At 33.3% G+C, this 23722-nt stretch overlaps 1 protein-coding gene across 3 annotated transcripts in view; it reads left to right on the top strand.

The window, feature by feature from the left end:
• PGAP1 (post-GPI attachment to proteins inositol deacylase 1) overlaps positions 1-22238 on the top strand; it is an 81975-nt gene extending 59737 nt beyond the window's left edge. For all 3 annotated transcript variants that reach the window (XM_007190457.2, XM_007190456.2, XM_057551244.1), the window contains 8 exons: positions 3424-3517; positions 6730-6820; positions 7628-7825; positions 8767-8902; positions 10543-10593; positions 11079-11266; positions 12480-12584; positions 13652-22238. In XM_007190457.2, coding sequence (XP_007190519.1) covers positions 3424-3517; positions 6730-6820; positions 7628-7825; positions 8767-8902; positions 10543-10593; positions 11079-11266; positions 12480-12584; positions 13652-13790 — 1002 coding nt within the window. In that variant the 3' untranslated portion in view covers positions 13791-22238. The remainder of the gene's footprint in view (positions 1-3423; positions 3518-6729; positions 6821-7627; positions 7826-8766; positions 8903-10542; positions 10594-11078; positions 11267-12479; positions 12585-13651) is intronic.
• Positions 22239-23722: the final 1484 nt, after the last annotated feature.

Here is a 23722-nt window from a genome sequence, read left to right as displayed (position 1 = left end):
CCAATAAAATCTGTAGGCTCTGTCATATAAATGAGCTTTTTCCAAGAACTTTTTATGTTGTGCATGCTCAGTTTGTAAAAGGTAAAAGTAAATTATATTAAAAATAAACATGCTGAAATAGGTTAAATTCATTTGGGGAGTATCTTAAATTCATAGGCAAATAGTGTTACAAAAATAATTTATCAAGTTGTAGAACTACTATATTATTATGCAACATCATTATAATTTGCAGAATTGTACAATCTGGACATAAATAGATAATACTGATTAGTCAGAGAAATTATAGTTTTAAAATTCACTAAAAATTTTATTGTGTCTTTTATTACTTTCACTTTATTTTTTTGGTCTGTTATGTTTTGCAGTCTAGGCATAGCAGAATTTTTAAGTCATTTAATTCTATAATTATAATAAAACTCACAAGTTAAAAGTAAATCAGAGGGCTTCCCTGGTGGCGCAGTGGTTGAGAATCTGCCTGCCAATGCAGAGAACGCAGGTTCGAGCCCTGGTCTGGGAAGATCCCACATGCCGCGGAGCAACTCGGCCCGTGAGCCACAATTACTGAGCCTGCGCGTCTGGAGCCTGTGCGCGGCAACAAGAGAGGCCGCGATAGTGAGAGGCCCGCGCACCGCGATGAAGAGTGGCCCCCGCTTGCCACAACTAGAGAAAGCCCTCGCACAGAAACGAAGACCCAACACAGCCATACATACATACATACATACATACATACATACATAAAAAAAAAAGAATGTAAGCAGACAAGAATATCATTAAAAAAAAAAAAAAAAAAGTAAATCAGAAACTTTTTATGTATGTTATCTCATTTGATCCTGACAACAACCTGGTAAGAACTAGATTGTGATTATTATTAAATTTGTGAACATTAGAAAATTCTAAGCTAATGTGTAAAAATTTTGTGCTACATTAGAAAGAGAAGATTAAATATTAGTGTAAGTTGGAAAATAGGATCATGGATAGTTATAATAAATACTCTAAAATGTTAAGAGATCAATTATTAAGAAAAATTACATCTTGGAATAAAAGGGAAGAATTCATGCTATTGTATTTTTAGTATGTCACTGTACATGGTGGTATGGCTGAGGATATAACACACTCTCTTATCCATATCATCCCTGGGGCTCATAATTCAGATTAGTGACAAGAAAAGTCAAGTTTGCTTGATACTGTATAGTTAGGTGTAATTATATGTACACCAAAAAAAAAACCAGACTAATAGTCTTGTTTAGACATGGAAATTTTTCTAAAAAATGATGATGTGTGGGTGTTGCAGGATCAGAGGTAGGTACTTTTTTAAATGTTGAAGAATTCATGACAATTGAGTTAAGTCCTCAAATGTTTGGAATGATATAAGGTGCTCTTAGTTCATGTTTGTTTCAAAGTTTAGCTTGAGAACAGTAGGAGAATGAATTAGGTTTTGTATATCTTATTTGTCTTTTAAAAATCATATGTATTTTCAGTGTTAACTGATTCAGTCAAAGAAGACTGGAAAGAGGACTAAAGAGAAACCACTTAGGAGAATCTTTAGCCTTTGATTAGATAATTTTTTCATAAAAGTAATTTTTTTTTTAGAAAGAGGAAAATATACTTACATATTGTTTAGTCTACTCTTATGAAAGAGAGGACAGAAAATAAACTGAAAGTTGCTTTCTCAAGAGAATTATTTAAACTCTTAATAAATCATTTCCATGTAGGAATGAAGCCCAGTGTTGCCCAATCTTTAGATTTTAAGAGAAACTAGAAATCTGAATTTTTAGATAAAATATTTTAATTTTTCAATGTTGGCATCTAATTCAAAATGTAAAGAAATACTATGCCAAATACTAAACCAAATGAAGCACATATACAATTTGAATATGACCCATGGAGACCAGTTTATGATTGTTGATTGTTGTATCTGTGGCCCAGTATCATATTTACTACTCATAACAATGACACTCAGTCATTAAAAAGAAATTTTATGTAGGACCTCTTACAAGATTTCTGAAAACAGTGAAGGGCATTAAAGGTTAATAATAACAATGAATATTTTCTCATCACCTACTTGTGCCAGTTACTATTCCAAATGATTTACACAAATGAACACATTTAAGCCTCAAACTCCCTGTGAGATAGTGCTATTTAACTCCATTTTCCTGCTAAGGGCCTAGAGAGAAGGAGGGGTAAAATAAGTTGCCTAAGAGCTAGTGAAAGGCAAAGCTGTAGTCTGAACTCAGGAGTACGACTCTGAGCCTGTTATGCTACTTAACTATCCTTCCAACACACTTAATAACTAAAGTATGCTATGTATTTCCTAGCATGTCATTAGCAGGCAGTGAGCATCATTTAGTAATAGATAGGAAAATGACCTTTTCCCTTTCACTCAACTCTCCTCTCCTCTCACTCAAAGCTACAAACTATAAATCATGAGTATGAGCTTTATGTTTTTTGAGTCTTATCAATTTAATCTGGGAATCCACAGAGGAGCTTCAGGGAGACCTTGAACTTGCAGAAATTTTGCTTAACATTCTGTGTAAGCCTTCATTTCCATAGTTTCCATTAGATTGACAGCAGGGGAGTCTGTACATTTTCTTAAAAATTCTGTGGATTGGAGAACATGCTTTCAAGTAATTTCCTTTTAAAACTTTAACATTAAAAGAAGAACTTACACTATGTTTTTGTTATATGTATGTTTTTTATGGAGATTGGATCAGCTGATAGAATGACTTGAGGTGCTATAACATAATGGTTATGAACTTAGGCTTTGAGTTAAATTCCATTCCACAAGATTTCCAAAGATGGTGAAGGACATAAAAGCCTAACAATAGCAGCTCATATTTTTGATAGTTTATCATGTTCAAGTTAATATTCTAAGTGCTTTACACAAATGAACATGTTTAAATCCTTGAAACCACCTATAAGGTAAGTACTATTATTGTCCCTATCTTACTGTTAAGAACAAAGAGAGGTAACAAGTAAGTACATAACTTGCGTGTCTCTTAATTGTGCAAGTTACTTGGGCCCCCTGTACCTGAACTTCTTCATCTGTAAAATAGGGATAAGAACTATATGAAAGGATTTTTGGGAGGAGAGCGTGAGATAATGCATATAACATGTTTAGTATTATACCTGGAACATATTAAATGCTCGATAAACATTCCTTGTAAAAAATTCTGGAGCATATGCTACACAATTAAATATTGCCTCTATTATGCCTTTGATGAAAAATTCAGATAACATGTTTCTAATATGCCATATATTCTTAGCATTTATTTTGCTTAGAATTTTTATACCCATTACTCAAGATATCTTTTAGTCATGTCAGAAAATGTATAAAGTGAAAAACAACATTTTAATTTCATGTGGAAGTATATTTATTTCACTAACATGAACATTCATAAGTTGCCCATTGATTTGCCTGTTTTCTAGGTAGTTAGATTTCATGGTGGAGCTCTTCCTGCCTATGTTATATCCAGTATCCTTCTTGCTTATGGAGGACAATTATACTCTCTTTTCTCAACAGGTAAGAATGTTTCTATTGCTCCCTCCCTCTCTTCCTTCCTCAATGCTTCATTACTACTTTTTTTATCCTACGTGTAGCTAATGTAGACACATCGATTTCTTGAAAATTCACAACCCTTCTCTCTCAAGGTTACAGGAGTTTGAGATCCTCTTAAGTTTTAAGAGGTTACCAAGGAAATTCCTTACTTGTTTTCTCCATTTTATACCCTTGTGTCTAAAGTTTATTCCCTCTGTTCTGAGGATCTCTTAAGAGATAGAAGCTGGTTGACAGGGGTTTTCTTCTCCATTCTATTCCCGGTGCCTGACATAGGGCCAAGCACATAGTTGGCATTCAGTGTAATAGTTGGGCTGTATCAACTGTATCATTTAGGTCTTGGTACACTGAATGGAATAATTAAGAGTTTAATTGAAGGGACTATTTCAAAGGTATGTATAGGTTTAAGGGAAACCAAGAGCAAATGATAAAATACCAAATTAGCAACAGAGCCATCTGATACTCCTAGGTTTCAGGGCAAGGGAGGGAGCAAACCTAGAGAGCTGTAGAAGAGAGCAGCAGTACTGCACCTGAGCCTTGGGTACAGAAATGCTGTGGCCAGTGTCAGCGTGTGGCTCAGCAGGGAGAAGGCAGGGAAATAAATACACTAACTTTATTTCCTTCTATCCTCCTATCTGCCAGTGCTTCTCATTCACTGAACCCAACTAGAAGCCAGTTCATAAAAGTCAGCCTCCCAGAATTCAGAGCAAAGTAAAGGGTAGAACATGGATCTGGAGAAGAAAATATAGACTGTATAGTACATTGGACAAAGCCCTCTCTAGAGTATAGCAGTTAGAACAATTTCCCAGGAGCCTCACACACTTGCCGGGCTTGTACAATGATAATCAGAGGAGGCAAGAGGGAAAGAGAGTGGGGACAAAACATACAAAAGCAGTCCAAAAATCCCCTCCACCGTTTCCATGGTGCCAGATCCTTTCACAGCTACTTGTTTCCTTTCAGTGACTTTTTTGCAGTTTCAAGTCTGCCTTTAGTGTTCATTTTAACCTGATTTAACCTATTATATTCCAGGAAGAAGTAAGCAACGTTTAATGTGATCTGCTCAGATCCAACCTTTTAATTAAAAGATTATTCTGGCAATATGACATCTCCTATACTTGAATATAATTTTTGGAAATTTAAAAGAGACACCTCATTCTTCTTAGTTTTAAGTGACTTGACAATTGATTTTCAAACATTTGGGATTTATATCTAGATAGTCCACAGAGACCCTGGGGATATATGATATTGGTTAATCTAGAGGACTTAAGTATGGGATTGTGTCTCAAGTCAATTAAAGAAGTAGTTCTGAACCAAAGATGCTTATTAGAAATCACTGGAATGGCTATAATAGAAAAGACAGATAATAACAAGTGTTAATGAGGATTTGTAGAATTGCAACCTTCGTATACTGTTAGTGGGAATGTAAAATGGTATAGCTGTTTTGGAAAGCAGTCTGGCAGTTCATCAAAAGGTTACACAGAGTTACCATATGACACAGCAACTCTACTCCTGGGTATAGACCCAAGAGAATTGAAAACACACATCCACACTAAACACTGTTTATAATAGCCAAAAAGTGGAAACAACCAAAATGTCCATCAACTGATGAACAGATAATGTGCTGAATGCTACAAGATAGATGAATCTTGGAAATATGCTAAGTTGAAGGAGCCAGTCACAAAGGACCACATATTATATGATTCCATTTTTATGAAATCTTCAGAATAAGCCAATCTATAGAGACAGAAAGTAGATTAGTGGTTGCCTAGGAATGGGGAGGCATTGGAGGTGACAGTTAAGGGGAACAGTTTCTTTTGGGAGTAATGAAAATGTTTTAAGACTGACTGTGGTTCTTAATGCACACTCTATGAATATACAAAAAACCACTGAATTGGATATACTTTAAATGGATGAATTTTGAGTTATAAGAATTATATCTCAGTAAAACTGTTTTTAAAAAACAGCTCACCTGTGGAGCTTTGTAAAAATACAAATGACAAAACCATAGCCTTGGCTCCTGAATTTGTTTCACAAATGATGATTGGCTATGTACTTTTGTATGAGAACCAGTAAATTAGAGTAAATTTTTATGGTAGGTTTATGTTTATCTTTTTTCTTTTTTTTAACTTTTTAAAATTGATGTATAGTTGATTTATAATGTGTTAATTTCTTCTATACAGCAAAGTGATTCTGTTATACACACACACACACACACACACACACACATATGTATATATATATATATATATATATATATATATATATATATACATTCTTTTTTATATTCTTTTCCATTTTGGTTTTTCATAGGATATATAGTTCTCTGTGCTATACATTAGGACCTTGTTGTTTATCGTTCTATATATAAAAGCTTCAATCTGCTAATCCCAAACTCCCACGCCATCCCTCCCCCAACCCCCTCCCCCTTGGTAACCACAAGTCTGTTCTCTATGTCCGTGAGTCTGTTTCTGTTTCATAGATTGGTTCATTTGTGTCATATTTTAGATTCCACATTTAAGTGCTATCATATATTTGTCTTTCTTTTTCTGACTGACTTCACTTAGTATGATAATCTCTAGTTGCATCCATATTACTGCAAATGGCATTATTTTGTTCTTTTGTATGGCTAATATCTCATTGTATATATGTACCACATCTTTATCTATTTGTCTGTTGATGGGCATTTAGGTTGTTTCCACATCTTGGCTATAGTGAATAGTGCTGCTATGAACATAGGGGTGCATGTATCTTTTTGAATTAGAATTTTGTCTGGATATATACCCAGGAGTGGGATTGCTGGATTATATGTTATTTCTATTTTTTAGTTTTTTGAGGAACCTCCATACTGTTTCCCATAGTGGCTGCACCAATTTACAATCCGACCAACAATGTAGCAGGGTTCTCTTTTCTCCACATCCTCTCCAGCATTTGCTATTTGTAGAGTTTTTAATGATGGCCATTCTGACCAGTGTGAGGTGGTACCTCATTGTAGTTTTGATTTGTATTTCAAATTAGGGTAATTTTTAATCTTTTGAGAAGAGTCTCTGTGATAGTAATGAAGACCCTTGCTTTCTATGACATGAAATATGTTGCTCTTATGAACAATGCAGCATATAATATGTCTCATACTTAATTACTGTGAATTCTCTACTACATATAATTTTTTTTTAAATCACTAGGTCACTGCTTAGAATATGCTACTATGTTGGATAAAGAAGCCAAACCATACAAAGTTGATCCTTTTGTAATTATGGTTAAGTTTCTGTTGGGGTAAGTTTTATTGTCTGTGATAATGATTTTAATTTTGTTTTATATATAAAGTATTATGTTTGGCTCAAATATGAAGGATAAATTTCCATACAAATAAGGCAATTGACTTGTTCTATTAAATGGACTTTTTCTCCTAGGCAAAGGCCTAATAAGTACATCAACATTTACTTCAATAGTTTAGAAGTAATTATTGAACTTATATATATACACATATATCAGTCTCAATTTAGACTATAAATATACCAGGACTTTAACATTTTCAAAAGAATGTATGTGGTACATGAGCTTTGGGTGTCCCAGATTCATGGACACAAAGCAATATAGGATATTGGTGAAACAGTGCCTCAGAACACTTTTTATTACTTCCCATACAAAGTATATTTTAGATCTCTCTACCCTACTTAACATCGCATTCTTAATTTATTCAGGTTTTGTTTTTGTTTTTGTTTGGTTAAAAACCATTACTTAGATGTCTTTTCTTCTGTCTTTATAACTAGCTGTTGGCTTTCTAACTTAAAAAAAAAGACCAGTTATTACTTCATTACAAGGATCAATGAGAGCAGTAAAGCTGCATTGAGACTTGAGACTCAGATCCTTGAAGATCACTAGACTCGCTAGTTCCCTACCAGGAATTGAAGTTTGTTTTTTCAGTATAATTATAAATGAAATATCATGGTACTCTGGGGACTGTAGTGAATGGTCAAACACTTCAAACATTAAATCCTTTAATGAGAGTTGTTGGGGTTTTTTTTTTGCTTTTATTGTATTATTTGCTTTTATTTTTTGTATGTTTTCTTTTATCCACAGATACAAGTGGTTTAAAGAATTTTGGGATATGTTATTGTTACCAGAATTAGATGCCATCGTTTTAACTAGTCAGAGTATGTGTTTCCCCCTTGTATCGTTGATTCTTTTTCTGTTTGGAACATGTACTGCCTATTGGGGTGGACTACTCTCTTCTATGTCTGTGAGACTCCTTTCTTCATTGTGGCTGACTTTGAAAAGGTAAAGAATGAATGACGAAAACCTTTCTTATTGCTCTTAAGAAAAAAAACTGTATTCTGATAGGGAACCTTAAAATTAACTTGCTTTCACTAAACTATAATTTCTAAGGAAAAATGTGTAACTAGCAAAACATGGGGTTAGTGTTCAAACTTACGTTTTTGTCATAGGTTATCATTTATTTCAAGTTAAATGCTACATTTGATTTTGACCATAGTGCTCAAGAGTTAATCAAAACAGTTTGACAGATTACACAAGTATTTTTAAATTTCACTGTTGTAAATCTTTCCAAGGGTGAAGTGTTTCTCTGGCAATGCTTTTATATGTTGATTTTCAATCAAACCTGAGACTCCAATCTTGATATTTAGGATCAGATTAGATGAAATGTATAAGAGCTCCAAAAACATTGCCTGGAGGTTTATTATGATCCAAAGACAGTTTGAAGTTGCTGGTATGCTCTTTTGGTAAACCAGTGATCTAGTTTCCATTTCCTCACCAGCCGTGTTATGTGATTTACTGTCACAGAGTGGATTATGGTATGATGCTTCCTCCTCCACCCTTCTGAGGTGCTTCTGACATTAACACCATCACATGTCTGAGTGACCTCAAGACTTTAAGAACAAAATTATTTCTCTTCTTATCAAGATTGGAATTGTATGGCACAGGGCCTATAATTAATAATTATCTTTAATAATATTTTTTCTTTTTTAGTACATGTATTACCCATAGTATATATAAATGCAAGAGAAACTATCACAGTGTATAAGAGAATTTTAAAATATGTGTCACCCCTCACCTTTATTTTTAAAAGCCCGTTTACCTTATAGTAATACTTGCACATTAATAAGGAGAGCCTGGCAGAGCACTGTATTGTTTTCTGCTTATATGTGACTGTGTAAATAATTGTTAATATGCTTTTGAAAGCTTTACTCTTGTTATTACAGGCCCTCTGAACTTCCTAAAGATATCAAGATAATATCACCAGACTTGCCCATTTTGACAGTTGTTTTGATCATAGTTAGTTGGACAACTTGTGGAGCATTTGCCATCCTTCTTACTTATCTTTACTATGTGTTTAAGGTATGTCAAATCAGTAAAGTCAGAGGCCTGAGCTTTGTATCAGACAGGCATAGACTTTCCCATGGGTGTTGTTAAAAAATTTTTTTTGATCACTGCTGTTATATAACAGGCCTAAGTGTAAAGTTTTTTTTAACATCTTAGCTATTTCAAATATATATAGTTAACTGTAGAACTGAAGTTACTAATCTGAGTGGATTTCTTTGTTAAAAACAAAGGGAGGGGAGGAGATATAATCTGTTCCATATTGCTTGATGCTCTGGCAAGTAATGTTAACTTATTAAAAAACGTTTTACTAGAACGGTTTTTATTCACACCTCCCTTTAAACGTGGATAATAGACAAAACAAAAAGTTATGTCTGGGCTTCCCTGGTGGCGCAGTGGTTGAGAATCTGCCTGCTAATGCAGGGGACACGGGTTCGAGCCCTGGTCTGGGAAGATCCCACATGCCACGGAGCAGCTGGGCCCGTGAGCCACAACTACTGAGCCCGCAACGGGAGGGGCCGCGATGGTGAGAGGCCCGCACACCGCGATGAAGAGCGGTCCCCGCACCGCGATGAAGAGTGGCCCCCACTTGCCGTAACCAGAGAAAGCCCTCGCACGAACCGAAGACCCAACACAGCCAAAAAATAAATAAATAAATAAATAAAGTAGCTATAAAAAAATTAAAAAAAAAAAAACACAGACCACAAATATTAAAAAAAAAAAAAAAAAGTTATGTCAGTGGGATCAGGCTGTCAATCATGCTGAAATAATATAGAATGTTACAAATGTTGCTGAAGAATCACAAGACAGGATAAAAGTAATTAAGCTGACAATTTTACTGAGGAAATGAAAAACACTTCTAAGAAGGCTGACAGCTTTTCAGGAAAATCTACATTATACAACTGCATGTTCTCCACATTAATCTTATGAAGAGACAGTTGATACTGGAAAGGATAATAATTTTTTCCTTTTTTTAACAAAGGTTTATTTGCGTCTGCATTTAACGCTAATACATGCACATTATAGATTACTTTCAGTTTACAAAGGAAAAATATGTCCATCAGAAAAAAACTATTTAGGATTATTTTGATTTACAAATATAAATTAATTTGATTTATAAATATAATATTTTTAGTTTTTTTAAGTGGATATTTCAAACAACTGACACAATAAGCAGAACTTTCTCAAATACTTAAGCAAACCTAGTAAATTTATAGACTTTCTCAGGTTCTGGTAAACATTTCACCACCCTATATAATTGCGTTCCAGATTTTCAAAGATTTAGATTATATAACACATGTTAAACTCTTTATACTATGCTGAATATAATCAAATTTTTGACTCACATGACACTTTAAGTTGCGATAGCAAGGCACCATTCAAGCATAGGCTCACACAGTGTGGAAGATAGAGCATTATATCCTGGCCCCAACATACTCTGGAATTTTGTATTATTTTGTTTGTTTTTTAATCCATGATAGCAAGCACATGTAGTTATTATTTATCTTTTCTAAAAGAATGTTTTTAAATGTTTAAATGAATTTTTATTTATTTAGGTTTTTAAAATTTCAAATTACAGTGCTTCTCAATTTCAGTAAAAATGGTTATGTTTTTTGTTTCAAAATAAAAGTAAAATTAAAGTCTTTTCTTTTTCATAGATTGTTCATCTGCAAGCCAGCTTAACAACTTTTAAAAATAGCCAGACTGTGGTAAGTTTTATTTTCAAAACGCTATATCACTTTAGTATGAAAGAACATGGGAAAATATAAAAGTTTATTTTTGTAAAAAAAAGGTTAGGACTTTACAGTATTTAAAAGGTTTTATGAATTTAAATAACTTTAAGAAAAGCGAGCCTAATGAATATTAAAATAAAGCTTAGATTGTCATTTAATTTGATCTTTGTCAGTCCTTAAGCTGTTTTTGTTATCACAATTATCTTTTAAATTTTATTTCAAGTAATTACTTAAGAGGATATATTCTTAACAGTGGAAATAGCAAGTCAAAGGAATAAAAATTTTATAACTGATAACTGCGTTAAAATACTTTCAAACAAGATAATTTCAGTATTTTATATCAATTTGGTAATGGAAAGATGTATTTATTTAGCTGTTAGATAATTGAGTATGATTCTAAATAAAGTAATAAACTTAAATTTTACTTAATATCTTGATATTTTTACTTTATTGCTTTGTAGAACCCCAAACACTCTAGAAGAAGTGAAAAAAAATCCAATCACCATAAAGACTCTACAGTACACCATCTCCGTTTATCTGCCAGTGATGCTGAAGATAGTCTTCGCATGCACAGTACTGTGATTAACTTATTAACATGGATTGTATTACTCAGCATGCCATCTTTAATTTATTGGCTGAAGAATCTTAGGTGTGTTTTATTTATATAATTATAATTTATGTGGTTCAAACTATAAATATCTGTAAGTAGAGACTTGCAGGACTCCTAATGTTTCATAAAACTTTCTCAAGAACTAGAAGCTATCACCTGAAATTTATTTTCAACATATTCACATTTTCTTCTTTTCCGTGAGAATATAAACTTCCCCAAAATCTGCCCAAAAGGGGAGGGATTGTATTTTCTTTAGCCTTCTTTGAGTCTAGAAATATGAGAAAATGTGCTTTATTTTGCTGACTTATAGTATTCATAATGCTAGTGCTTTATATATTTTTCAATTCACAATCAATTTTATATTTTCTTAAATTTGAGGGGAAGAAAAATGCTTACATTTAAAATAATAGAAATAATGAAGGAAGTGTGTACTTTTCTGATGTGTCCTATACGTTGAACTAAAATAAATGATCAGCTGTTTTACTAGAAAACTGTCATTTGCTTTGTTACGTGATAAGTGTCCTAGGTTAAATGAGAGCCTAAAAATGCTCTCTCAGGTTATTTCTAGAATATTTAGTTATTGGTAAATTGTCTTTTTTAAAAGGCCGCATTATCCAGTTAATAGTTAACCCCTGCTTAATATAGTTTTTAGAAATGATGTAAAACTTTCAGATTATCTAAATACTGGAAGTTTTTTTTTTTTTTAAGTTGGCTGAATCAAAGTAAGTTCAGTAAATTAAATCACAGGTCACCAGATATTAATATCCTTCCTTTGTCCCTTATTTTAATCAAGGTGCAAATTTTTGTCCACAGATTTGGGGAGAAAATTACTTGAGGAGCACAAATTTATGATTCTAGAAGGCTGTAGACAGTTACTTTATATAAACCTTCATTTTTTCATCTTTTTTAAATAGAGCAGTTTAAATATGTTTTAAATAATTTGTTTTATAAGATATTATTTATATATGACCTTTCAGACATATACTTATTGTAAAAAGGAAGTGCTTCCAGATGGGATATTTTCATTTCCTTTAGTAGTTTCTGGACATAATTCTCCATATAAAACCTTGAGTATAAAGATGATGTAAAGCTAAATTTATTTATCAATGATTTCTTGAGCTGTTTAGAGCTCTCTTATATCCATATTGCTATAGGAACGTTTTGAAATGTATTTAATTGATTGATTCTGAGAATTTAAAATGATTGGCAGTGCTTTGTTGATTTATGATTTATTGTTTTCTTTTTGACATAGGTATTACTTTAAACTTAATCCTGATCCATGTAAACCTTTGGCATTTATCCTTATTCCAACTATGGCAGTTCTTGGAAATACTTACACTGCTTCAATAAAATCAAGGTATAGTATTTTAATCTTTTTTTTTCTCACATCTGTTCCTGGTCTTTATCATAGTTTCATGTCTGAAACATGTCTTTTGTTCCTAATTACTTGGACTGTTCCTGAAGGTAAAGCTATAATAGTAATTATGGTTTATGTGCAAATACAGTTTATATGCAAATGTATTATATTTGTTTCCTTAATTATGCATTTTATTTGTTAGGATATAATCATTTTTTTTCTTTAAAAAGTTAACCCTTGAAAGATACGATATCTAACGTTTGCTTCCAAAAAATACAGGAGGAGTGGAAGTGGGCAGTAATATAGGTATAGTAAGATTGGCCATGACTAGATAATTTTTGAAGCTGGTTGATGGGTCCATGAGGTTCATTATACTGTTAATCTACTTATGAATATGTTTAAAATTTTCCATAATAAAACTTTACTTTTCATTGACCGCTTGTTTGCTCCGGAAGCCTTTTCAGTTGATTATGGCAGATAGTTGCAGATATTCTAAAGTCAGGCAGATCTGGGGTTTCAGTCTAAGGCTCTGTGTCCTTAGATAAGTTTCTTAACCCCTCAGTGTCTCTGTTTTCAGAGTAAAAAGGTGATAGCCTTTCCTGATAGTGTTTTTCTTTTAAAAATAGTGTCTTATCTTACATGCTCCTCTTAGGAATTAAAGATGGTTCCTTTTTTATTTGGTTGAAGTTTTTTGCTGATATTAAATAGGGTGAAAATAAATATTTCTGTAGCTATATCTTAGTAAACATAGATTTTTTTCTTATTAGGATAAATCTCTAGAGGTAGCATTGCTGAATAAAAGTCCAACTAGTATTTTTCTGTGGTTAAAGTTTAAAAGAATAAACAAAACTGGTGATTTACTTAATAGAATATTTTTCTCTTTTCTAGCCAAAATTGACTTGTATTGATCTTTTAAAAAATTTTGGACAGTTAAAGTAATTTTTCCTATAATGAATTTATCTAAAATCACTTAGAACACTTTCTCAAAACTGTATAAAAGATTGACATGTTCAGTTTTTGCTCACAATGTAGGTTACATTATAATGTATATTTCTGTCTCTTTACAGTAAATTGTTGAAGACTACTTCACAGTTTCCACTTCCTCTGGCTGTTGGTGTGATTGCTTTTGGGTCAGCACACTTATACAGGGTTCCATGCTTTGTCTTCATTCCTCTTTTACTCCATGCATTATGCAACTTTATGTAAGATTGGATTTAAGGAATGATAAAGATCAGTTATGCCTTTAGGTCCAGTAATAAGAGGGAACACACAGATCCATCAGTGTGGACAGCAAGATCCTTTGGAGAAGACAGGTCTATTTTTACAATGTTGAAAATAGGAAATTAGTTTTGTAATGCTTGAGGAAAGTAGTTGAAGCATGGTTTTGTTTTGTGGTATGACATCTGTGTACTAGTCATTATGAAAAATCAGTAAAAGGATATGGTAGCCTCTGTCTTTGAGGACTCTGCATATCAGCTAGTCTGCTTGATTGGCCATACCAAGATCTTCTCCTAAACACTCAGTAAATGTAGCATTGTTTGTATCCTCACCTCAAGTATTCTCATTTCGTCAAACTTTCTTCTGAAAAGTGGGTTACTTTGTATTTGCTACAGTATACATGTTGAAAAATAAGTCTTAAAAGATTAATGAAATTTAAACTGTTTGCTTTCTCAGAAATGAAATAGCCACAGTCTTTAGTCAGTTTTTGGCAGCCATAGTGAACAAAATAGATCTTTTGTTTTCTTACACCTATGAAAATACAACTTTAAATTCTAAGGAGACATGTTTTCTTGGTAACCAGCAAGATTGATGAATGGAAACGTAATTCAGATTCAAAACTCAATGAAATTTTCTTGTTTCTTTTCAAATAAGAATCTTATTTTGTATTCTTAGTGAATATCAGGAGACTACTGAAGAGATGTATTGCTAAAATTTGAAAAAAATTTTCATAGATATTTACTTATAGACATTGGAGCAGTTCAGTCATTCAGTCTTTACCATTTTATTCAATTCACTGACCCCATGGTTGTCAAAAGTGCCTAGGGTCATGGTGGGTTGTTAAAATAACTAAATTCCAGTGGTCAGAAAATACTCTACATTGGCACAATTTTTATTTACTATGTAAAGAAAATCAGCATGATGAAGTGCAGTACCACATTTAATGTATAAAATTATACTATTAATGGAATAACAGTGGAAAAACTGTTACCCCATTAATAGCATAAGTATAAACAATGAATACCTGAATAAGTTGGAGTGTTTAGCCACTAGGTTTAATAGTGGAATCTTAATTTGCCAAGGTGATTACTATTTGACAGATAGAGAGTAATATTTATATTTCATTTCACATTTCAGCTCACTTTTTGGAAGTAGGTAATGGAGCTAGGTATCTTCACCTTAAGATAGAATTAACTCAAGGCTGGGGTATACCTGAGTGATAGAGCCCTTCCTTTAGATGTGTATGCTGTAAATACCCCAAACCTTGCAAGTATAGTCCTTAAGTCCCAGTAACTCCACAGTTGTACCTGTGAACTTGTGTCCTTGTTAGTGCCCAGGGATGTCCTAGAGTACCAGGTTCATTTTACGTGCCATTGCATCTGGATTCCATTACAACCTCTCAGTTGTTACTGCCTATTAGAAGGTTACTCCCACTTTACTGCCTGTAGAGGGTTACCTCACTTCTTTTCTCATTTGTTCTTCGGGTTCTTGCTGTTTCATCATCAGTTGAAGATGGTCTTGCTATCATCTCTGAGAGTTTTAAGTTTGTTTGATTCCATTGTTGTCTTTTCCAGCTTCATGTTCAGTGTTCATATTTTCACTTATGAGATCGTGAAAGATAAGTGATAACCTCATAGTAGACATGGCAGGCATACCAGGCTCTTGTTTGTTTGATAGAAGCAGCAAAAGGGATAAAATACAGAATGCTTGTGTGTTCAAACCTGAAAGGAAAGAGAACTTACCAGATTATATATGCACTTTCCCATGGCATACCACATATATATTTAAACAAGGACACATCTGCCTAGGTTTAGCTTATACATATACTCATAACAACTTTTGTACATATGGTGTTGTATTTCAAGTTTTCACCCATATGTAGTTGCATTTCAAGTTACAGGTTAACTATGTCATTTAACTATTTCTGAATTTGAACTTAGGTCCATATACAGAACTTAAGAAAATTCATTAATTTGAATCTTCTATTGACAGCCATAATCAATGTGTTGAGATGATCTAAAGTCTCCTTGTTTAGTCATTCCTGCTCTTGAATAAAATGTAACAAGCTTAAATTTCTCATTTGTGAGTAGTACATTAGCTTTTTAAAGCAGCAGACTAGGCACATTAGTTTCCATGAAAATAATTTCATGTGAGTGTCATTATCATCAAGTCCTAAAGTCTTATTTATTCCAACAAAATATTTTATTTTAGGACTACAAAAAGGATTCTCATTAAACATGTTATAAACAGCAGTAGTTTGGGGTTTTTTTACATATATTTAATATTATATGTATACACACACACACACACACATTTTGACAGAGTCTTCATCAAGTCCTAATGCACTTTAAAACCAAATAACTACCAGAGATGAGAAAGTAGGCTCTGTCTGAAGATTAACAAAACTGATGTTTCTATCACTTGACAAAAGGAAAGTCCTTTGTCTTTATTTATTTTTTTTAAAATAAATTTATTTATTTATTTATTTTTGGCTGCATTGGGTCTTCGTTGCTGCACGCGGCTTTCTTTAGTTGCGTCGAGCAAGGGCTGCTCTTCCTTGCGGTGCACGGGCTTCTCATTGCAGTGGCTTCTCTTGTTGCGCAGCACAGGCTCTAGGCGCGCGGGCTTCAGTAGTTGTGGCACGCAGGCTCAGTAGTTGTGGCTCGCGGGCTGTAGAGCACAGGCTCAGTAGTTGTGGCTCACGGGCTTAGTTGCTCCGCGGCATGTGGGATCTTCCCAGACCAGGGCTCAAACCCGTGTCCCCTGCATTGGCAGGCGGGTTCTTAACCACTGCGCCACCAGGGAAGCCCCCCTTGTCTTTAAATTCACATTATTTCAACCATGCCTACAATCTATATTATTAGCTGGCAAAACAACACAGGTTTATCAGAAATGTTACCAAAAATGAAATTATTCATTGGCAGTTAGGGATTATCTAATTTAGCAAACTTCTGAGCTCTGTTGTTACGACATTTTTATTTAGATTTTGGTTTTTGAGTTTTGAGTAAGGTTTGAACTTATAAAAATTACTCCTGGATCCTATTGTTGATACCTAGACCAAATATAGACTGGACAGGGCAAACAGCGAGTACTTTCAGTGTCTCTAAAGAGTCCTCTGGAGTTACTACTATTATAATTTGGAACAGATAATATGATAGAAATCATTAATGCTCTCTTTTCTTTATCTTTTTCATGTTGGAAATTACACAGGTTCTGCTAGTTCTTTTCTTGGTTGTCACCAGAATGAAAGTATTTAAAACAGTAGTCCTAAAAAAAAAACATTTGTGCCTGGTTAACACTGATTTTGAGTCTCTTCAATATATATATTGATCATGTGTTAATTAATCTTTAATTTTTTTCATATTTTGCTCATAAATTCAGATGTATATAATGGAATACGTTTTCTTGTTTGAACTACACTATAATATCTGCATGATTATACAGTAAGGAAAAGAAATAAAGAACTATAGTAGGCCTAGTAAATGTTTGTTGTTGATTATCCTGTCACTCATGCAGATGGTACACATTTCCACCATACACTCATACTTACATGAGGCAGATTGTCTGATTTGTTCATTATCTAGTTCCCATTCTTTTCTAAACTCTTCAGACTTTTCACTTATAGCATAGTGTATTCTTTTTACCTCACTGCTTATTAGCATCTCTTACAGAAGGTGGTCAAGGGAAATAAAACTCAATAAAAGGTAAAGCTCAATTTTCAGTTTATTGAGAGCTCTGGGGAAATGGGGTAAACACGAAGATGATGAGATAAACTAGGGCTGTTGATTCCCAAATCCCCAGGCAATTCAATTAGCCTGTATTTTCGTCTTAAGCGTTAGGTATAAATTAGTGTAGTATCTTGCTTTATTATGAGGTTTAGTGCAAAACCTTGCAGTGCTGCATTTGCAATTTTTTAGGAACTTGTTATGAAAATCAGTTGGGAAAAAATTTTTTAATGTGTTGGGACCTTCTATGACTAAGGCATTTGTTGATTATTTTTCATCATCACTTTTTGTTTTCTCTGTGTTTTATTTTTATAAATTTATTTTATTTATTTATTTTTGGTTGCGTTGGGTCTTTGTTGCTATGTGCGGGCTTTCTCTAGTTGCAGCGAGTGGGGGCTACTCTTTGTTGCGGTGCACGGGCTTCTCATTGCAGTGGCTTCTCTTGTTGCAGAGCATGGGCTCTAGGCACGCAGGCTTCAGTAGTTGTGGCTCATGGGCTCTAGGCACGCAGGCTTAAGTAGTTGTGGCTCATGGGCTCTAGGCACGCAGGCTTCAGTAGTTGTGGCTCACAGGCTCTAGAGCACAGGCTCAGTAGTTGTGGCACACGGGCTTAGTTGCTCTGCGGCATGTGGGATCTTCCCGGACCAGGGATCGAACCTCTGTCCCCTGCATTGGCAGGCGGATTCTTAACCACTGCGCCACCAGGGAAGCCCTTCTCTGTGTTTTAGATTTGTGAAATTACAGGAAACAAGATACCTTGTGTAGTTTGTGGGGGGGTCAATTTGGAGAGTATAGCACTCCCCAGGAAAAAGGAAGCAATAAAAGTATCTTTGTATTATGAAATTAGACTCAGACAGAAAACTTCTTGCCACATAAGGTAAATGTAGAGGATACTATTACAAAATAGTAAGATGATTGGGAGCTGAAATTTTATTTGTCTTTTTGAACAAAGAACATTTCCAGTTCTGTAATGAACTTTTACTTACACATTATTAATCATGCATTCTTTCACAATATATTTTAACAGCCTGAGGAAATAGAAAGTTTGTGAGGCTACTCACATTCTTTACTTTTAATAAGGATAATAGGAAAGAAAAGTCAGACCCGTAATCCAAATCCGAGTATGTATACTCTTAAATGCTCAAGAATTCACATTTTTGATAAATAATTTATATTATGAATACAGACGACTGAATTTTATAATTAATAACTTAGTCTTAAGAATGGAATAAAATTTGGAAATAATGAGAATAAACTGTTATTTAATTTATAGTAGAAATGTAACAGTACCCCTGAATTGATAATGTTGCTTTCAAAAGTTAGATGATATTCTGAGCTATATCTTGATTACATTGTCTGTAGTTGAAAAATTTTAAATCAAATACAGTACTTTCTAAAAGTGTTTGGCATGTTACGTTGCCAAAAATGACTGTTTTAAAATACCAAGTAACCAGTTAATTTCTGATGACTTTGTATAGGACTTGATATATGTGAGTCAGATTTATTCTGTACTCATTCTGTACATTGTAACTTTGAACACTTATGAAAAACTGTATCTGTTGATGTAGTTTTATTAGTTAGTGTAAATTTGTTTGCATATTTGAACATTAATCTTAGTTTAGGAAATCTAAACCTAACCATTTTTGTAAGGTTCATATGCTATTTTTTTTTAGTGTTATCTTGGTTTTTAGTATTTATATAGTAGAAATGTTACTAGTAAAAATTTGTAGACAAAGCATAGAACTATTAACTGTTCAAAAGCCTAAGTGTTAGGCATATTTTGTATTTCATGTTGCACTTGTTTTGTTTCATATAGGACTTTTTACATCCCTTTTTTAGGAAAAAAAAAAAAGATGCGTCCGAATTTTTTTTAGCATAAAACTCTACATTGGAAAATAGAACTGTTTTCATATGGTTAGCAAAAATACACTTTGCCACCAAAGCTAAATGAAACTGTAAAATACCTCCAGATATTTGTGCCAATGAACTTTTCTTACCATATTGGGATTAAAGCAAAAATAATCTTTTCAGTATTTTTCTTCTAGGACTTATATTAAATACACATAATCAAAACTTATATTCCATATCCTAATTTTTCTTTCAAAATATGTAAAGCTTATAGCATAGTGTATTCTATTTTGTCTGATTTCTGGAATAGTGTTTTCTGGTTTTATTGGGTGAAAGTTAGTTTACCCAATAATGATCTTTCAGTAATTAGTTGAAGAAATCATTTAGGTAATCTTGCTTCAGATTCATTCTGTAAAACTTTAAATTCTGTTGCCCAGATCATTTTTAGTACAGGTGTCTCTCATTTATGTAATAGAAAGTTTATTGTGGAATTTCTATTGTTTTCTGTGTGTTTCCATTCAGTCCCTCTATACAGTCACATGTTTCATAGGGGAGAATTATCCACTAGAACTTAACATAATACAATGAAATAAACATTGTAAAATGCATCTTAAAGGAAAATATAAGAACAAGATGTTAATGCTAAAATGTTAACATTGATGTGGTAGTGTACTCATGAGAGAAAGCAGAAATATGATAGATTCAGAAACTGTTGTGTTTATATGGTTGACATTCTTTAATTTCTCTCCTACAGAAATTTTCAGAGGGAATTTCAGTCCCTCATATTATGTTTTTTCCCATAATTTAATGTCACTTAACTGTTTCTCTGCCCAGTCATGTTGATGTAGTTTGCATAAGTAGCCTTGGAAGTAAAGAGACAGAAGAGAAAGCCAAATATTAAAATGTTTGGCCTTGATTTAGTTACAGTTTATCCAACTATCTGGTAGGGACATGGATGATATTAATAAAAAGATGATATACAAGACCTAAAAATTCAGTGAACATTATTTTTGGAATGAGTTTGTCCTTTGTGTTGAATAATTTTATCCTAAGTAGGAAATGCCTGTATTTAACATAACCATGCTTTCTACATAATCAGATAATGTATTTGTTGGAATATTGGTAGAAATAATCTTCTCTGCCTCCACTATGGAAGGGGAAAAATCCAATTTTTAGTGTATATAAATTAGGAAATTGTATTGTGTATTTACATTTTTAAAACTAAAAATGACTTAGATATATTATTTTGAAGTGATTGTATTACCATTTCTTAAACTTATGACTAACTATAAATGTAGCAACATACCCATGAGAAACCAGACCAAAATTGAATGCATATTTTCACTGTGACCTTGAACTTATAGTTGTTTGGGATAAAACAGACTGTGCCTTAAAATGATGAAGGAATGCCCTGCAATTTTATAACTATATATTTATTATGGGTGGTCTTCTCAAATTGGCCCTAAATTCTTTTCTTTGAGGTTGGTGAAGTAAAAATTTTAAATAAAAGTTCATCAGTATTTCCCTTAGTATCTGCTGAACTATTGCTCTAGAGGCCTCCTTTAATTTCCACAGTTCCCATTTCAGATTAAAATTGATTTACACTTCATAGGTGTAGAAAATTAAGTTTGGTTAAAGTTTCTGAAAATAAATTTATTTTAGGAGAAGGTGCTGGCACTTCTGAACTTATTACACATGGAAAAATTAATCTTCAAATGTAATTTTTTGTCTTTTTAGTGAATACTCTATCAAAAACATGAATTCTTCCCTAAAACCTGTACTTACTGTTCCTCAGATTATTGAGACTTGTATTTGTATATCAAATAAAGTTAATTTAGTCAATAATAATTTCTCAGTAGTTAAATATAAACTCACATTCATGTATATTTTTAAACATTTTCCCTTTTACTTTTTCCTTCCTAATTATTTTTAAGGTATCAAGAGAGAACTGGCTCCAGATTTTTGTGGGTTTTTCTTTTAATGTAAAGACTGACATTTTTACTGTGCTTATTTAAAATAACGTAATTTCTATCAAAACAAATTATTCCATTCATAGGACATTCATGGTCTTGGCCAAAAGATGTCCACATCTCTGTGTGGCATCTCAGAATTTTTTTGTATATTTTTCAATTTCAATTTTGAACATAAAATCTACACTTTTCTTTCTTCTCATTTTACCTCCACTGCCTCCCATCAAAGACAAAAATATAGGTTTCTCTAAAAGTATGTAGAAAGAAAACATGTCTTTCCTTAAAGCATGGTCAAAATGAGATGGAAATAGTTTGGGGAAGTGTATGTAATACAATAAAATACATGGCTGTCAACTCGCATCAGTTTCTATATTATAGTGAAAAGTTTATGGAAGACAAACTATGTGTTTTACTGAGACAGACTCAGTAATCATTTATTTGCAAATCAATAATTTTACTCTCATCCGGAAAATGCAGTGCATAGTAATTATACTTAACAGTGCAAAACAATTTCTCCTATAGTATATACTGAAAAATGATTGTCACCTTGCAGATTTTTCTTTTTAAACATGCATGATCTTCTCCAGTACTTTGTACAATGTATGGTATACTAAATACATTTATGTGTAATTTTGTGTGTATTTTTTTATGGTATAATTAACTTTATTACATTTAAGTGGTTGTAATGCACAAAAAAGTGCTATTTATTGTACTCCGTAGAGTGTTGTGAATGTTTTTATCTGTGTTTCAGCATTATGGTGTAGGGTTTAATAGATGAATATTTGCCTTCAGTCTCCACTCAGGTATTAATGTGTAGCAATTTTTGGTGCTTTCTTTTTTATCTGTCATAATCTGGTGTTCAGAATGTTCAACAATAAATTTGGTGAACAAGAGCACGTGGTGCAGAATTGCTTACCGGTTCACATACTCCACAATACCATCTCAGGAAAAACCCTTAAAATGATTTCTTTATAGCATGTCTAGCATTTCAGAAGTTTGAATGCCTAAGCATGGGACATGATAAACAAGATACATCACAGGTAAATATTGGAAGCAAGATAATTTCTAGTATTTCCCAACTTGATATCTTGTAGCTTCCCATATGCATTTGTATGGACATTTTATGGTTCACGTTCTATTTTAAAGAATTGCACAGTCATGTTTCTCCCAGAAACCGTGCTTTCCACTTTTCTTATGCTAACTTAATATATATTCTGGGTGCCCCATTTCCCAAATTACAGGAGAATAATTTAGACATTTTTTGAAAACAGATTCCCTGGTCATCTTAGAACTATTAAATTTGATCTGTAGGGTAGGGAGAAGACCTGGGATTCTGTTTTAACAAGTGCCTCAAACATTGCTTTAGTCAATAAAATTTAACTTGTTAGAGCTCCTAGAAGCAACTAGAAAGGCTGTCTTTAGGATTACAAGATACTAAAGTGACACTACATAATTTGAGAATTTAGTATAGATCTAAACTTTATTATAGAATGGATGACAGGAGTCAAATGGGGTAGGACATCTTTTGAGGGATTAGTGTCTTCTTACACATTAATTAGAACAGTGTTTTCTAAATTATTTTAACCAGCATCTCTAAATATATGAACATTTATAAATTATCTGCATCTGTTAACATTGTGTATATTATTAAATATACCCCAAAGGGTAAATGTTTAAAGATGAGAAATATGCAACTAGAAGCTTTAATATTGATATTTTCCTTGGCTACTTAGAGGATTATCTTGAAACCACCCAACGTGGAGGCCACTAGAGTGTACAGCATGAAAGCCTCATAGGCCTTTCCCACTAGTTTTTCTTTAATCAATTCCCACTTCATCTTCCCTTTCTTTCTGTAAGATAGATAGGTAGGTAGGTAGATAGATAGATAGATTACAAATTTAACAGCTTAAAACAACACCTATTTATTTACTCACAGTTCTGTAGGTCAGAAGTCTGGGCACAGACCAGCTGGGTTCTCTGCTCAGAATCACACATCTGAAATCAAGGTAACAGGACTGCAGTCCCATCTGAGACTCATTCAGGTTGTTACAGGTGGAGGTTCCTGTTTTCTTGCTGGCTGTCAACTTCTTAGCTCCCTGTGTCTTTCCCTGCTGTGTAGCCCTCCACAAAAGGTTGGTTTACTCCTTCAAGACCAGCAGGAGAATTCCTCTCACATTTTGAATCTCTTCAACTTCCTTTGTCTCTGACCTTTAGACCCAGATTTAGAGGTCTCTTGTTAGCAGCTCAGATCCACTTGAGATAGTTTCTCTTTTGATTAACTCAAGGTCAACCTTAATTATACCTGCAGAATCCTTTTTGCCGTATAAGGTAACATCATATTCCCATATATACATTGTCCGCTCACACTCAAGAGGCA

This window comes from Balaenoptera acutorostrata, chromosome 8 (genome assembly GCF_949987535.1).
Source record: "Balaenoptera acutorostrata chromosome 8, mBalAcu1.1, whole genome shotgun sequence".
Lineage (NCBI taxonomy): Eukaryota > Metazoa > Chordata > Mammalia > Artiodactyla > Balaenopteridae > Balaenoptera > Balaenoptera acutorostrata.
The sequence above is the reverse complement of the archived record's forward strand: the minus strand, read 5'-3'. Positions and strand labels throughout refer to the sequence as shown.